The sequence below is a fragment of the Symsagittifera roscoffensis genome, chromosome 2 (genome assembly GCF_963678635.1).
Source record: "Symsagittifera roscoffensis chromosome 2, txSymRosc1.1, whole genome shotgun sequence".
NCBI lineage: Eukaryota > Metazoa > Xenacoelomorpha > Acoela > Convolutidae > Symsagittifera > Symsagittifera roscoffensis.
In genome coordinates, this window is record NC_087063.1 from 71,659,840 (window position 1) to 71,675,857 (window position 16,018).

The window sequence follows — 16,018 nt, forward strand, 5'->3', positions numbered from 1 at the left end:
GTTTTGTCTTATAACCATTAGGGCCAGCTTATTTTTATTCAATTTTTGTATCGCTTTTTTTCTTGCCTTTCTAGCAATGATGCTTTTAGGTCCGTTGTCGAGTTTCCTGTACCAAAAATGCGTGTATCACCAGCAAACTGCGGTACCAAAAATCCGTGTATCATCAGCGAACATAACGAAGGTACCTCCGTTATCCAGGTACCTGTACCAAAAATGCGTCTATCATCAGCGAACAGTAAATTCATTGTTCTGCTGATTTAAAAAAAATACTTTACATACAGTCAAGCTTTCGATAACTTTTGATAGCGTTTTTGTCACACAAATTGGTCAATAGTTTGATGCAAGTTTGATAGTTTGATGCTTACTTTTTTGAAGACAGGTATTATACATGCCTGTTTAAAGAATAATGGAGTCTGGTTCTGCTTTAAAATTTCATTTATTGCAATTTGTATGTGCGTTTGATAGCAAGTTTGCCTTGTTGGAGGCAGAAAGTTTGTTTTCCCTTATGCCTTGGAAATTAATTTAAAGTTAATTTATCTGATTCGTTGTTAATTTCTTTTTTATTGAAATTCGGCAGCTGTAAATTTATTGAAACATTGCAGCTGTAAATTTTTCTATTCGTTTTCTTGGTTTCTGCTCACCATTAAAAAAACCTTATTTTGAAAAAACTTGATTGAAATGATTTGCTGCTTCAGGTAGATCATTTGTTTGTTTTGCCATTTTCCAAATCTATTTCGCTAAATATTACTGATTTTTGATTACCTTTTTTTTTCACCGGCTGACCAAATTTGTCATTATTTTGTATTCACTGTTCGCTGCCTCACAAACAGTGTGTTTCCATACATTGAAATAGCTAAGTTTTTACTTTTATCAATCTCATCGGGTCATACAAAAATTTTGGTTGACTTAGTTTTTTCGAACAGTTTTTTTTCTTCGTTTTTTATGATTTGATGTATGGCAAGTGGCGTGAAGCTCCGCTTCACCTCTGTGTAAAAACGTCCATTTTTATAGCAAACGCTTGAGAAATTTCACCAATTAAGTTGTGAACTTGAAATACGGAGAGAGATATTTTCATGCATGATGACTCAATTTTAACTCATGATGACTCAAAAAAGTTTCTGACAGCACTCTTGAGATCTTTACAAATCTTAATTTTGAATGATATGCAGTCCAAGTTCTAACAACCCCAGCCTTTTCAAACCTGTCCATCTTGAGCCATGTTTTCTTTGCTAAAAATATCTTGTTCAACGAAAGGTTGCCCAAAAAATTGAAATTTTCTTGATATTTGTTTTGCACGCTTCTGAAATTTTTCAAACAAATTTTAATTGTGTTGGACGGACTTTCAGGTTCCAAAAATTGTTCATGGGATAATAGTTTTTGTAGGTTATGAAACTGACGAGGATTTGCCTCAATACTTTTGAGAGGACTAATTGAGTCTTTTAGCGATACGCAAAAAACTTAGTTTTATATAATACAACAGCACGTTCAAATCTAAATGAGGCATTTCGGTTTCTTTTTTTCTTTCAGTGGAAAAACGTTTGAGAAACTAGCGTTTTGCAAAAAAAAATTTTGCTGTTCGTTTTCTGAACCGAAAACACAAAAACTGAAAAAGTGGCATCAAAGCGAATTCATAATCTGACTGTTAAAGTTTTAACTCAAATGTCTTTTGGTTTGCTAATTAAATTCGCAGGTAAATTTCAGCTCCGGAAATGGTTAGACTGTTTTTCGAAAAGTTGACTTTGACTTTGTTAATAATAAGTTGAATGCCACTGGGCGTACGCCGTCATCACCAATATTAGCAGCTGTGAGATTAGTTTTACACTCTCAGTTTTAGTCCACAGAAATGAACCATTCATTACCAAACACATATCTCCGAAAGCATCCTTGGATTTGTTGGTTTCATTGTTAATTTGATCTCAGCCAAAAAAAAACATTTTAAACAGGAGGTATTAGACAAACTGTTAATGGATTTTTTAAATAATTTTACAAACTGTCAACTGATTTTTCAATAATTTTGTATTCGGGTGTGTGTTTCAGTTTTTTTCCACCTAAAATCAGGTATCACAAATAATGATGGGACTAGGTTGAGTGATATATGATATTAAAGCCCTTTCAGTCGTGTTTTGAATGACTTAAGTAAATTGAAATTTTTTCACAGCGTTGAGAAAAACAGGTTTGAAATTTCTGATTTTTGGTCTAATTTCGAGCGAGTAAGGTGACCGTATATGCTTACAATAGCATACGCTTATTTAAGCTTAATATATGGTTATGGACTTTTTTGGCAGAAAATTGGCACTTTTACCATGCAAAGCTGTATTTCATGAACAAAAGCAAAAGGGTGTGGAAAAAAAACAAGAAGTTACATTCCAACCCTTCTGGTGACCTTGAAGTTTTTCTTCGTATTTTCTTGTCTTTTACATTATTTTGCTGTCTTTTTGCTTATTTTTTAAACGCAGCTTTGCATGATATAAACGCCAGTTTGCTGCCAAAAAAGTCCACAACGAATGTAAATTTTTTCTGAATATTTTAAATTTAGTTATCAATTTGATGATAAGTCGTGTTTTTGATAACGTTTTTTTTTATTCGAGTGGTGTGTAATGTGACATGAGCCACTGCAACCATTGATCCATGATAGTTGAATACTTGAGGAATGCGCGTTGTGCGTTTCAGCAGAACACTAATTAAACTACAAACCTTTCAAATAGTGAAGTGAAAATACGCGAGTCTTAAATGATCCAGTAATATGGAGAAATAAAAAAGTTTCGGCGTGGAGTGTGGTGTGGGAAAATCTAGTTTTCGCTCTTTTTACTTTTGCGGTTCGGTACTTAGCTACTGAACTTGTATTTTTTTGCAAGTAATCTCTTTATACGTGCGATTAACAACCGTAATCAAATCATTTTCTACAAATCAAAGAGTAGAGGCTTTTTTTAGTTTGACAACTGACAGTAACAAACAATTGATTTATTTGATAAAAGGTATCAGTTTAAAAAATCGATATTCTCAGCTTTTCCAGGACACTTCTCCTAGATGTAACGGCTACGCCTAGAATGAGAAGGGTCCAAGGTTCGAATCCAACCATGACCTGATTTTTTTAAACTGAAAAAAATTTGTTTCAAAAAATAGTGGGTCTGTTATTTGCCTGTTTGTGTTTTGTCCGCTTAGATGCAGAATTACGGAGTGTTTTGTGCCTTAAGTATCTTTCATTGTATTGGAAAATGTTTTTGGATTTTTTTCTATATTCGATAAATATTTCTGAAAACTGATTTTATGACGGCGTCTGTTTTGCTGGTTGTTTTTTCTCAAATTCAACATCATTTGAGACCAATTATTACCCTTGAGATCAGCGAGGGTATTGCAATCAAGTTTTAGACTTTTTACGTTTAAACATTTTAGCTGACAGAATGATCAAATTAGAAATGTTAAGTTTAAGTTCAGCTCAAAATGATTTCAATTTTTTTGAGTCTTCGGCACACGTGGTCTGGAGGTTCAATTCATAATGGTTTCATTTTTTTTGCTTTTCCGGCACACTTGGTCTGGAGGTAAAGAATACATCTGGGAAGGCAAAGGTCCTGGGTTCGAAGCTGGCAGGACCTGTTTTTTTTTCAAACGAGAAATATCAGTTTCAAAAAAATGTCGCCCTATTGTTTGTCTGCTTATGGTTTGTTGGCTTAGTTGCCACATCGTAGATTTTTTTTTGCTGTACGCGTTATACATGGTATGTGCTTTCAGCGTTAATTTACTTCTGCTGTTGGAATTTTTTTTAACCTTGATTTCGTATCTTTTCTTTGTTTTTTCCAGACAAAATCTTGAAGACTTAAGTTTTAGTTGTGGTGTTTTCAATTTTTTCCCATTTTTTTGCTTGCAATGATATTTTTCTAAGGTATCGTAGCGTAAGTGATGCGAAGCTCCGATTCGCCTCTGTTTGAAACTTTTGTAATTGTGGTTTTTTCGACTTTCAATTTTTTTTTGGCTGGTGTGTTGCGTTTCATTTGTTGTCTGCTAGCTTGGTTGTGTGTCATCGCGAGAGGTGCAGAGCTACGCATCGCTTCTGTCTAAATTTAAGATTTCTCGGTGGAATAAAAAACCTATTGATCGAGTTTTCTCAAATTCGGGCAAAGTTTGTTGAAATTTAGGCGATCGAGTTTTTTTTTGATAAAACCTGATTGATGAAAAATTTCGTTTTCTGGTTTCATTGATGGTATTAACACTTTTCCACCTGTCTGCTGGTTGTTATTTTGCATTTTAAACTTAAAACTTTGTTAGAACGTTGTAGGCACTGATGGTTTCCTCAAAAAAGATTGTCTTTTCAAAAAAGTTGTAAAATCGCAAACTGTGATTTTTTTTAACCTTGATTTCGTATCTTTTCTTTGTTTTTTCCAGACAAAATCTTGAAGACTTAAGTTTTAGTTGTGGTGTTTTCGATTTTTTTCTCATTTTCACAAACGCTGAAACTCAATGAATAGAACATCAAATTTTATTGATGTATAGAATATCAATTTTTATTTGATGTATAGAACATCAATTTTTATTTGATGTATAGAACATCAAATTTTATTTACAGTTTGGTATGACCAGAGTTGAACAGAATTATAATGGCCGGAGTGGGGAACGAAATCAAGGTAACATGCACCATCCCAGGGGGACTACGAATACTCAGCCAGGAAACAACAGAAATTACCAGAAGAAGGTGCAATGAAAGAACAATCATTGGATTATATGCATTTATTGAAAAAAACTATCATTTTTTGCTTTGTTTAGAGTGTCTTCGAAGAGTACTGGAGTTTCTCTGTGGTTAATAAAGGCATTGAAAATGGAGACGTGTACAAGGTTGCAATTCAATCAGCAAACTTAATTTATTTAAATGCCACTGGGCGTAAATATATTTTTTAATCAAATTTCAGGATACTGTGAGAATCAATGCGAAGAATTTTGAAGAGGCTTTTGTCGATGACCCGGTAAGAATTCAGTTTAAACAAGACTATTTTGCTTGAGTGTCTTAGTGAATCGACTAAAACGAGTTGACCCATGAAAAAATAACATTATTGACTCACTTAAGCTCATTTTAGAGCACTTGTCAATTTTTAAAAACTATTGGTTTTTTTTCGCGGTTGTTGTGGACAAAAAATGCTTCCTCAAAGTCAATATTTCGGAGGTAGTCGTTGAATGGGCTTCGAACCGCTGATCTTTATTGCAAAGACTCCAGTTTCTTCCACATTGCCCTTGTTTCAGTTACATTCTAAGCATACACTTTTTATCTGATGCTAGGAAGGTGGTGATGATGTCCTTCTAAATGGGATCCGAGCGAGGAACAGAGCCTTCCATGACGACATTGTAGCATACATCATCAACCACAAGACCAACTGGCTCGTAAGCTAAAGCCATAAGTATTAATTGAGGCAAATAAATTGCTTAAAAGGGTGGAATTGAAAAGAAGGATCTCCGGATAAGGAACTCAAATCCAGCTTTCTGAAAGTACTATATAGACTGAAGTTTTGACACTAATTTTAGGTTGAAAACTATTTAAGTTGAAAACTATTAGTTGAAAACTATTTTAATCTTCGCTGTTTTAGGTGCAATTTCAACGCCTCTTGTCCAAGCATCCCGAATTTGAGAAGATCTACCGCGACATGAAAGCGCCCTCGAAGCCACCTCTCGAATGGGACGGAGACCCTGACGATCCTCAGACAGCAACAAGTTCCTCAGAGTCCGATTCCAGCCTAACAACTCCTACGAAGAACTCCGAAGGTGACAAGGTCAGAACTTCGAGCGCGCAAAAACGAGGAAAAAGCAACCCTGGTTCAGAGAGAAACTGTCTTTTGGCATCACTTAAGACGACTGGAGATAATAAGGATGATAAAGAGAATGATTCTCAGTCTGAAAAAGACATACCATTGATAAGCAGAGCATCTAAAGACTACACTGAAACCGCAAAGATTGATTCTAAGTTGGAAAAAATATCCATTAATAGCGAGAAAGATTCTAGAAAAGGGAAGTCTATGGATGTTACCATGCCCATGAATATTACGTGTACCGAGATGATGGATTTGATAAAGTTTGCAGGAGGTGAGTCCCCTATACAACTGGACGAGTTCATTGTCAAAACTGGGAAGGTCAGTTATCTTAACTTACACTCATGAACTAGTCCAATATGAAATGGTCAGACCGCTTAGTAAAGAAGTTTCAAGACAAAATAATTTAAAATCCAGCAGGATTCTCCACTGATGTAGTGGGTATTGTACTTAACGGGACTTTTTAATCCAATTTGATTTTCAAATATGCTGTGTACATATTTGCGTTTTAAATGAATTATCAGAATGTATGAACTCTTCAGTAAATTTAATACTTTGAAGGTAGTCAGGATTCTTGAGATGTGCCACTCACGACGCTGTGTCGGTAAGCTGAGACCCTTCCCTAGGGTCAACATCCACAATGCAATGTTCTCACCCATGGATTCGAAAGTGCCTCGACTGAGGATACCTCTAGTGGAGTGTCCCAAGGATTTCCTCTCGGACCCTAAACAGTTTGAGAATGTGTTGTTTGCAGCCAGGGTTGTCAACTGGAGGTCGGACGATATTTATGCAGTAGGGTCAGTCATCTTATATTTATGCTGCCTTTATTTCATCCTGTGAAGTTTTTGTTCGAGTGATAATTTGTCCCGAGAGCCCATGGCGTATTTTTTGTTCAGACGCCGTGCCAGGTCAAGTATTTAGCCGTAAAAGTTTTTTTGGCTCGCTTGTTTTTGTCGAAAATCTTTCGGCATAGTTACCTTTTCAAAGTGTTCAAATTCGTGACTCGGCTCCGCTGAGCAATTACTTAGGTTTTTTTTCAAATCGTAAAATATAGAAGAAAAGCAATGAAAACTTCGAGAAAGGAAACTAAATCGACAGATTTTCGACGAAAGCATGATTATGCCGATGACATAATTAGTGCTAATTTTCCCTCAAATTTCCTGAATGCGATGAACATTTTATTTAGTAGTTTAAATTAAAATTTCAAAAGATTTCTTATTACCATTGCAATAAGCAAGGGTATTGTAATCTGGTACTAGACTTTTTCCCATAAATATCTGGATTTTTGGACTCATCTCTAATGTTTTTTTTAAAAAAAACTAAATAATTCAAATTTCTTCGTGTTCCCGTCTGACTTAGCCTAGAGGCAACGAATATGCCTGGGACGGCAAAGGTCCTGGATTCGAATATGACCAGGACCTGTTTTTTTTTCAAGCGAGTAATACTCTCTGAAACTGTCGGCGCATTTATTTGTCTGCTTATCTTTTGTCGGCTTAGTTGCCACATCTTGGAATTGTTTTTTTTTGCGCGCAATTTTCTTCAAGATTGCTTTTAGTGTATGATTTACTCCTGCAATTGTGTAAATTTCACCTTGACTTCGTATTTCTCTTTTGTTTCGCTTAAAAACTTTATTCGGCCCAAATTATTTTGGACTATTTCTCTTTTGTTTCGCTTAAAAACTTTATTCGGCCCAAATTGTCCCTAATTTTGGGTCGTTTGAAGAAAAACGCAATTTTTACGCTCCCTTCAGGACTTTTTTAGTTGTATGTTTACCAATCGGTTTGTTGAAGTTTCATTTTTTTTTGGATTGCTTGGTTTATATTGGATTATTAGCCTTTTTTGCGTCGTTTGATGCACAAAACAAAGTTTTTGTGCGCTTGTGTTTGATTTGAGGGGAAAAGGGACGTAAAAAATTTTCATTGGTTTTGAATTGAAAAAAAATGTCGGCTTGAAGTGTTTCTGCTCAGGTATTTTTGGCTTTGTTACCGCCTGGTTAATTTTGCTCCAAAGCTGATTTTACAATCTATTGTTTGAGCATGTTTTTCTACAATTGTATTCATTCATTTTGATAGATAAAGTTGTACTGCAAAAGGTGCGAAGCTCAGTTTCGCCTCTGTATTTAAATTTTCATTTCAACTTATTGAATTTAATTGTTTAACGCATGATTACGTGTGAATGAGATCTTTTGCTGTTTGACTTTTGATTTTTTTGCTGAAGGTGAGCACGTTGCTTTCTTCAACTACTAAATAGCAAATAGCGCTTAAAATTTTGAAAGTAAATTTTAACTTTTAGATTTTCCAGTGGAATGAAAATATTACCTATTGATACATTGTTAGCTATTTGATTTGTTTTTATCCAAAAACTAATCATAAATTGTTCTTGAAGTTCAAAAAGCTCAATAACTATATCTACTTTTCTGATTTGTTGCATAAGCTCCGGACATTCTAGATTAATTAAATTTTTACTACTAGTTTTTTTGCTATCTTAATCTAGTAATTGGCAATTGAAATTGCAATATTTAAGATGATTAGGAAACAGAAGTTATGATTTAAATGGTTGTCAAATACTAGGATTCTGTAAGATTTTGATTCTTAACCGTTTATTTGCGAGTTGATTTTGTGAATTTATTATTTTCTTTTACTGCAACATTTGCAATCTTTTTGTCATTTCTTTCCCAGTAAATTCAATAGTTTCCTATGTTATCATTTTCTTTTGATGTTTAGCTAGTCATTTTTTTCTGGATTTGAAAATTAATTCCTGTTAGTTTTCTGTAATTTTTTTTTGAAAGTCTGAATACGTTCTGTATTGCAAGTGATGCGAAGTTACGCTTCATCTCTGTATTAATAAAGCATTGTCTTTAAAATCTAGATCTTTCGGACCGATTGGTTAACTTACGATCAGTATTGAGTTTTTGCTGGCAGATTCTGGATTTCTGTAAAGCTAGTTGTATTTTTTCGGTGTTGCAAGTGATGCTAATTTCTGCTTTGTTTTTCTGTATTTGGAAAAAAAATTTACGCAACAAATAAAATTTAAATTTTGTTTATATTCCAACATAACATGGCAGAACATCTTGAAAAACTTTAATATGAAACGAAGCCTCACATGGGAAAACATTGCCGTCGACATTTATGAAATTCTTATTCTGGCGACTGTTTTGTTCCTCTGGGATGTCCACTTTAATAACTTTGAGATTTTTGCCGAAGAAATTGACGAGTCCATTTAGACTTTCGCCTTCTGGAAATGGAGTCTCTTTTTGCGAGTAGACTTTAGTCATGAATTGACCGAAAACTTGCAAACACTTCATTTTGCTGCATTCTCCGCTGATAAGTACTAAACTTGCCCAAGTATCAATATCCGGGTTATCTGAACGCTTTACCATGGAATCAGTTAGTCCGAGTATCATTTCTCGCAGTTTTTTCGAAATCGTTACCGTTTGGGTTCCGTTTGAAAAAGTAAGCTCTGCATTCATGTGGAATGTTTCGCTATTTCTGTAAACAGCTGATGCGAAACTTGAAAGCATTCGATAGGCTAATGGTGTAGCGGTACTCTCTTGGGCCAATTTCATGGAGTCAACTGAGATCCCGTAGCCTAGACAAACAATACCGAGCATGTCGAAGTGTTTTTGGTCTTGACTATTTGGAGATGTAATTCGATAAACCCGAGTTTTTTTGATTTTACCCAAAATAATCGACGCGATTGCTGGTTCGATATCGTAACCCCCGTCCCATTCGTAAGCAAGTCCATTGCCGGTTCCGACTGGAATGATTCCAAATGTAGGTAGTTTGAATTTACTTGGTTCCGGATTTCCGGCTTTGTTCCAAAGGCTGTTAATGACATCACGTAAACTGCTGTCGCCGCCGACAATCACCAAAGCGTCATAGGAATCTAACTGCAGTCGATTTGCAATTGAAGCCAAGCTATTTGGACCTTCCTTGTCGGTAATTTGGTGTTCAACTGTAATACCTGCTTTAGTAAAACGGGTTAAAACTGAGTTTCGAAAAACTTGGACGCCTTTCTTTTTTCCGCTGCTTGGGTTTACGAAAACAAATACTCGGTTTTTGCTTCTTCGGTTCAATATTTGCGATTGTGACTGAATGACATCTTGTAATTTCTCCACAGTATCTTCAGACAAGAATTGAATTTTTATATCTTTGATTTGCCGTTTAGGTTTATCGAAGAAGGTGCAATCTATGATATTTCTTAATTGCTGGTCGACGTTCGAGTACAGAATATCAGCGAAGCGAATGTTGACGTTTGAATTTGGAAGAACTAATGTGCCGTTCTCCAGTTTCACGTGTTCGTAGTTCTCCCAATTTCCACGTGATCCCATTTTTAAACGTTCTCCGAATAAAAACTATTCAGTATCCGATAAATGTGTTGTATGGACTGGTAATATGTTTTTTAAACTGGTAAAGCAAAATGTAAATAAAAATAGGAGGTATAGAATGCAAATGGTAGTGTGTGAATGGTATGTACGAAAACAGGAAATATAGAAATGTTACTTGCTACTACATGTGTCGGAGGTTTTCTATAGAGGATTACAGTTTTGTTGCTGATGTACATTGTACTTTGCCAATCTATCTACACTCTTTGCTATCAATGCTCAGCTGACGTCGAGTGTGGGTCAATCGACGTCCATTAAAAAACCTTTAAAAATTCAAGTACTGAATTCTCATAAGCTAATTAAATTTCTGAGCCTTGGTTTTGAGGGATTCCGGATCTTATGTTAATGTTAATCTTGTAAAGGACTCCACCCTTTTAAAAGACTAATTCAACAGTTAAACATCTGAAAGTTTGTGTTTTTTTTTTGAATTTCTTTGGGAGAGGTGAGCACAATCACGGCTTACCCCCAAGTAGATGTTTGCTTAGATCTCTGACGAAGAAGATAGGTGGCAACTCAAGTGCCCTGGAGGATGAACTGGAAGTGCTTCTGGTGGAAAACGGAATCACGTGGGACAGCCAGTTCCCTCCAGGTGTCGAAGCAACCTGCCAGCAGGTACGGAGAGAGCACTTTTAATAATTGTGAACACAAAAACTACATAGATCAAAAATCGAAGTTTTTGCGTAGTATATGTCTTATGCTGCTGTTCAATTTCCGAACACTTTTTAGAAATGAAAAGTTGTAAGAACCTTTGGATTCGGTGTTTTTTTACGCAAAATTTAGTTAAAATTCAGTCGAGTGGCCTGCTGGTATTGGAAATCTTGCTTTGCTGGTTAAGCTCGGTTGTAATGCGAGTGTGATAAATGCTCACATGCACAATATGAGTGAAATAATTTGTTTCAGATTCTGGGCTGCACTGATGGAGCCGAGTGGGAGCCGACAGAATACGACTTGAAAACGAGGCGAGACTTCCAGTCCACGACTGTGGTGAGCGTCGATCCCCCCACCGCCCGCGATCTAGACGACGCCTTGCATTGTGTGGAGGTTGCGAGTGGAGTATACGAAGTGGGAGTGCACATTGCGGATGTGAGTCACTTCGTCAAAGAAGGTGAATGTGCTGATCAAAATATGCGGTTGGTTTTTGAACAGTCGAAGAACGTAGTGAATACTCTTATATAGGCGATGATGATTTTTTTGTTTTTTTTTTCAAGAAAAATCTTAAAAATTATTCAAGCTCCAATATGATTTAAAGCCATCTTTGATAAACGTGAGACAAGATCCTCAATCGAACAGCAAAATTGCAAGTCTCGAAAAGCGTGATAGAGTTCTAATTCAATAATGGATTTTAGTTTTCAGATTTCCCAGCGGAATTAAAATTTATCTTTTGCTCCAGTTTTCTCAAATTGATTTATCGAAAAAAGTATATCAAATTTTATTATGAATGTCGAATATGCTTGAGCTCTAGAAAAAAACGCCTTTTTTGTATATTTTAAGACTATGATCGGAGCATTCTGTGTTACTTGCACAGTAACCGGCTATCCTTGTTCAAGTATGTGTCCTGCTTAAACTCCTGGTCATTTTTTATGTTTTGTATTTCGGTTTTTGCTTGAATCCGATTTTAATGAAACTTGGCATGCGAACTCATGATATTAAATTCCGAACATAATCCACTATTTTTTAAAGTCACAATTATTCCATAAAGCAACCTGGATTTTCAGTTTGTATCTGGTGGAGAGCGCCAATTTTCCATAGGTAATTAAATGGATTTAACGAACAGTCGGATTGGCCAAGAGATGTAAGAATGCTGTATCATGTACCATTTGCTTCTTGCATTTCGAGGAACCCCGTTGGATGACGAAGCGAGCATGCGGACGACCAGTACCTACATGCCGAACAGGGTCATCCCCATGCTACCGAGAGCATTGTGTGAACACGTGTGCAGTCTACAGCCGAATAAGTCCCGACTGGCGTTTTCCATTGTGTTCACGATGAACAGAGAGGGAGAGGTGCTCAAGCACTGGATTGGAAAGAGTGTGATCAAGTCTTGTTGTCAGATGAGTTACGATCATGCTCAGGTTGGTAATGCGAATTGCTAATTTTTGGCCTCAAAAAACAGGATGCGCTCTTCATCCAAATAATTAGTAGTATCATACCATAGGCCGCCAGAAATCGAACTTAAGCGGAAAACACCAATTTTCGTTTGAAACGAAATAGGCAGAATTTTATGCATGAAGCGAAAGCACTTATGTAGGTCGTGACTGTTCTTTTTTGGTTTTATAGGAAAAGCCCGAAGTCGTTCACACTCAAAATAATTTGTTTTACTGTTTGTCTTTTGATTTAACAAATGGACTGCAAATTTGCTTTCCCAAAAAAGTGCATATGACGCGAAAATGGAAAATGGTTTTCCCAGCGGAATGAAAAAAATACCAATCGATCCTGTTCCTCAAATGGCTTAATTTCTACCAAAAAAATATCAATCATAAACTATTTTTGAACCTGAGAGAGCTTCAAGTTTTCTTGAAATCATTAACAGTTTCATTAACAGTTTGCAACTACGTATTTCAAATGAATTAAAAATAATTACTAGAACCTTAATAAATTCGAAAGAGCCGATCAAATGTGTAGTTGAAATCAGCTAGGAAACATTATTACTTGCAGAACTTACAGTAAATTTTTCTGTTCCCTGTAGGATCCTTCACTTGTTTGCGATTGTGAAGGAGTTATTTATTTATGGCTGATTAGAAAATGATAGATGAACCAGACTGCACGAGTGAGGATGTTCCCTCAGTACCCTCAGAGCACTTTGAGGCGGTGAAGGAGGCCATCATCAGACTACATCTACTCGCACAGAACATGAAAAAGGCCAGATTCCACAGTGGTGCGCTAAAAATACAAAAGGTAATAAGAGTAGCTGGGTGCTGTGCAAAAGAGCACTAAGTTTTGACCACATTAAAATTTGCATAATTTTTTTGTGCGTTATAACAGTAGATTATAACAGCAGATTAGGCAAAATTGGGTAGATTAGGCAAAATTGACAACCTCCGCCTACAAAAAATGAACAAAAATGCTACCAAAATCTTACCCCAAAATTGGGTAATTCGGCTTCTTTACGTAATCAAGAATTACACGTCTAACACCAGGTTAATTGATAAGAAAATTATATCACAAAAAGCTTCTTACACAGCCCAACAAAATTTGTTGGGCTGTGTAAGAGGCCTATGTAAGTTGGGCTGTGCAAGAGGTGTTTGAATTTTCAAATGTTGTTCGTTGTGTCCGGATTATTTAACTACCACTGTAAATTGATGAATTTTAATTCAATTTTTGTCTTTAAAAATATCGAGGTTTTTATGTCGGTCACAATCCCCCAGTTCTGAGTCATGGGCCAAAAAGTTCTGCTCTTTTAGAGTTGTCTGAAGTTCTATGGGAATTGTGATGATTCCCATAATATTTGGCACAATTTTAAAGTATTTTTCGCGTGGAATTTTAAAGTATTTTTCGCGTGGAATCGCTCTGGTAACTGACGTATGTTCGGGAATGTTAAAAAGCACTCATCGGAAACGGTACTCGTTACGTTTTGATCGATAGATCGGAGATGTCTTAAGTGTTTTGTTCTCGCTCCTTTACTTTTTGAATGACACTCAATTTTTTTCAAATAAATTTTGCACTCCGCAGACATTGCAAACGGTTCGGAGTTTTATTGAAATGTGCCAAATGCTGCAAGTTTTTTAACAGCTATGCACGTTTAACGGTCATGCTTTTAAACCTAATTATAGAGACCTTACTTTTCAATTTCTCGTGCATAAGGCAATACTGAATTGAATGTAAAGGATCTAATTTTTCTTCTTAAATTAATCGTGACTCGTTTTGAATATCCCAAATTTGTTATCCCGCTTTTTTCGGTAAATCGAACTTCATTTAGTTTTTCATCTTCCAAGATCAAGATTCGCTTTTCGCGCTTACTTGTATTGAATCGAAACACATTTTTCATACTAGTAGAAACATATTTAGAAATCAGAATGAAAATATTTTCTATTGCGAGCGATTAGTCAATAAATGCAATGAAGGTTTTGAACTCAATTTTTTGTGTTAAACGAACAAAAAGACTCATATCTCTCCGCAATAATTGTTTTGAATCAAGTATTAATTTAAAGGACATACTACTAAGCGGGGGATTACGTGTCTTAGTTTAGGGGTAATTCTGGGATTTTTTCGAGTTGGTTGCAAGTTGTCTTAATTTCTAAATTATATGCGCTGTTTTTTTGAGAGTTGTCTTCTGGTGCGAGTTGTCGCGTTACGGTTTATTCCAACCAACCAATACATTAAAAACACTCAAAACTGCACAGTTCGATCGATAGCCTATACAATGTGATAGAGATTGGTAAAAACATGGCAATCAGTTTTTCGAGCAGAGGCGAAAACTGCCTTCAGAAACTAGCGTAACTATCGTTGTTCTCCGGGCACCGTTTTAACAGCCCTTCGATGATTCTTTTCATACAAAACTTTAAAGATGAGTAACACTGAGTGCTCCCGTAGCTTCTCGCGCTATCAGCCTTGGTGCTTTCGACAGCCTGAGACTTGTACGCTTCAAATGATACGGGACATCCAATTCTCTGTCTTTAATTTCAGCCTTAAACGAAAGAAAAACTTTATGCTTCAACGGTACCAAAAGCAGCTATCAGTCTTCAGTTATTTAACAATTGATAAGCATTTGGTTTAGAATCCTGAAAATGATTTATTTTGGGGAAAAAGCTTTCAGATTATTCTTAGGATTATTAGAGGGAATTGCAATGACGTAAGGCTCAAATAAGTTGGCTGAAAATGGTTGCTGATGTTTTAGAAGAAATTGGGTTTTCTTCTGGACCCCCAGACGGGACAGCCGGGCAGTTTCTTCCACCACAGGGGAATGGAGAGCCACTCGCTCATAGAGGAGTTCATGCTGCTAGCCAACATCACAGTGGCCGAGAAGATATGCACTTCGATGCCCGAGTTCGGATTCTTGAGGCGACACGACTCTCCGAAACCGAACATGCTCAAGAAACTGGAGAAGGTACTCAACACTGTCTAAATGTAGTACTGAACATGTAGCACTAAATGTTATCGATGGTTTTGCTTGGATTTGGTAATAAGTGCCCGCTACAATCAAATACTAGAAAAATTGACCGTCTAATTCCGCTATTAGGAGAATTGGAACCTAACCCGGAAGTATTTGCATTGAGCTTACCAATCTTTTTTTTTTCGAAATTTTCATATCAGAAAATTTTATTGACAATTTATTTTGAATTATTCTCGTAACTTTTTTTTCGAATCACGGCTGAAAAGACTTCAATATGATAGATCAACCATCCCCTTACGACGATCTTGGGGTCTCTGGTTTTGTTCAAAAAAGCAAAGTCTGTGTCTCTTTCTAGGATCAGTGGTCGGAACGAAAATGATTATGCGCGATGTTTTTTGATATTGCAAAAGTACACAAATGCAATATCGATAAATGCAATGCAAATTGTGTTCAATTTAAATTAAGTATTAAGACCATTTATCCACGATGGAAAGGACAAACATACGAGCTGTGCAGCTCGTCACGGAGAACCGCTGTTGTGCCCCTGCGTAAGAACATTTTTTTTGATTATTTTTCTGGGCTGGGTAATGTTGCCTCGCCCTCAAGCAACGAGCACAGATCATGGTGGGCCTCGAACATCCGACCTTTCGATTGAGAGGCGGAGACGTAACTACTTCACCACTGCTCCACAAATTTAATTCATAAATCTGCACTGCTTGTCTCAATTTTCCAAATGTTTGGAAGTAAATTTGGAGATGATTGCGAGCTGGGAAGGTGTGTGCTGTTACAAGGTAA

At 36.3% G+C, this 16,018-nt stretch overlaps 1 protein-coding gene across 2 annotated transcripts in view; it reads left to right on the top strand.

The window, feature by feature from the left end:
* The window catches only part of LOC134840440 (DIS3-like exonuclease 2), a 62,725-nt gene that overhangs the window by 37,536 nt on the left and 9,171 nt on the right, over positions 1–16,018 (top strand). The window contains exons 2-12 of one of the 2 annotated variants that reach the window (XM_063856244.1): positions 4,560–4,687; positions 4,759–4,827; positions 4,902–4,955; positions 5,266–5,367; positions 5,571–6,110; positions 6,351–6,586; positions 10,659–10,785; positions 11,074–11,278; positions 12,010–12,245; positions 12,913–13,068; positions 15,008–15,217. In XM_063856244.1, the coding sequence (XP_063712314.1) occupies positions 4,568–4,687; positions 4,759–4,827; positions 4,902–4,955; positions 5,266–5,367; positions 5,571–6,110; positions 6,351–6,586; positions 10,659–10,785; positions 11,074–11,278; positions 12,010–12,245; positions 12,913–13,068; positions 15,008–15,217 (2,055 nt within the window). In that variant the 5' untranslated portion in view covers positions 4,560–4,567. Of the gene's footprint in view, positions 1–4,559; positions 4,688–4,758; positions 4,828–4,899; positions 4,956–5,229; positions 5,368–5,570; positions 6,111–6,350; positions 6,587–10,658; positions 10,786–11,073; positions 11,279–12,009; positions 12,246–12,912; positions 13,069–15,007; positions 15,218–16,018 lie in introns of those variants that run through there. The other variant, XM_063856245.1, reaches the window with a different exon arrangement.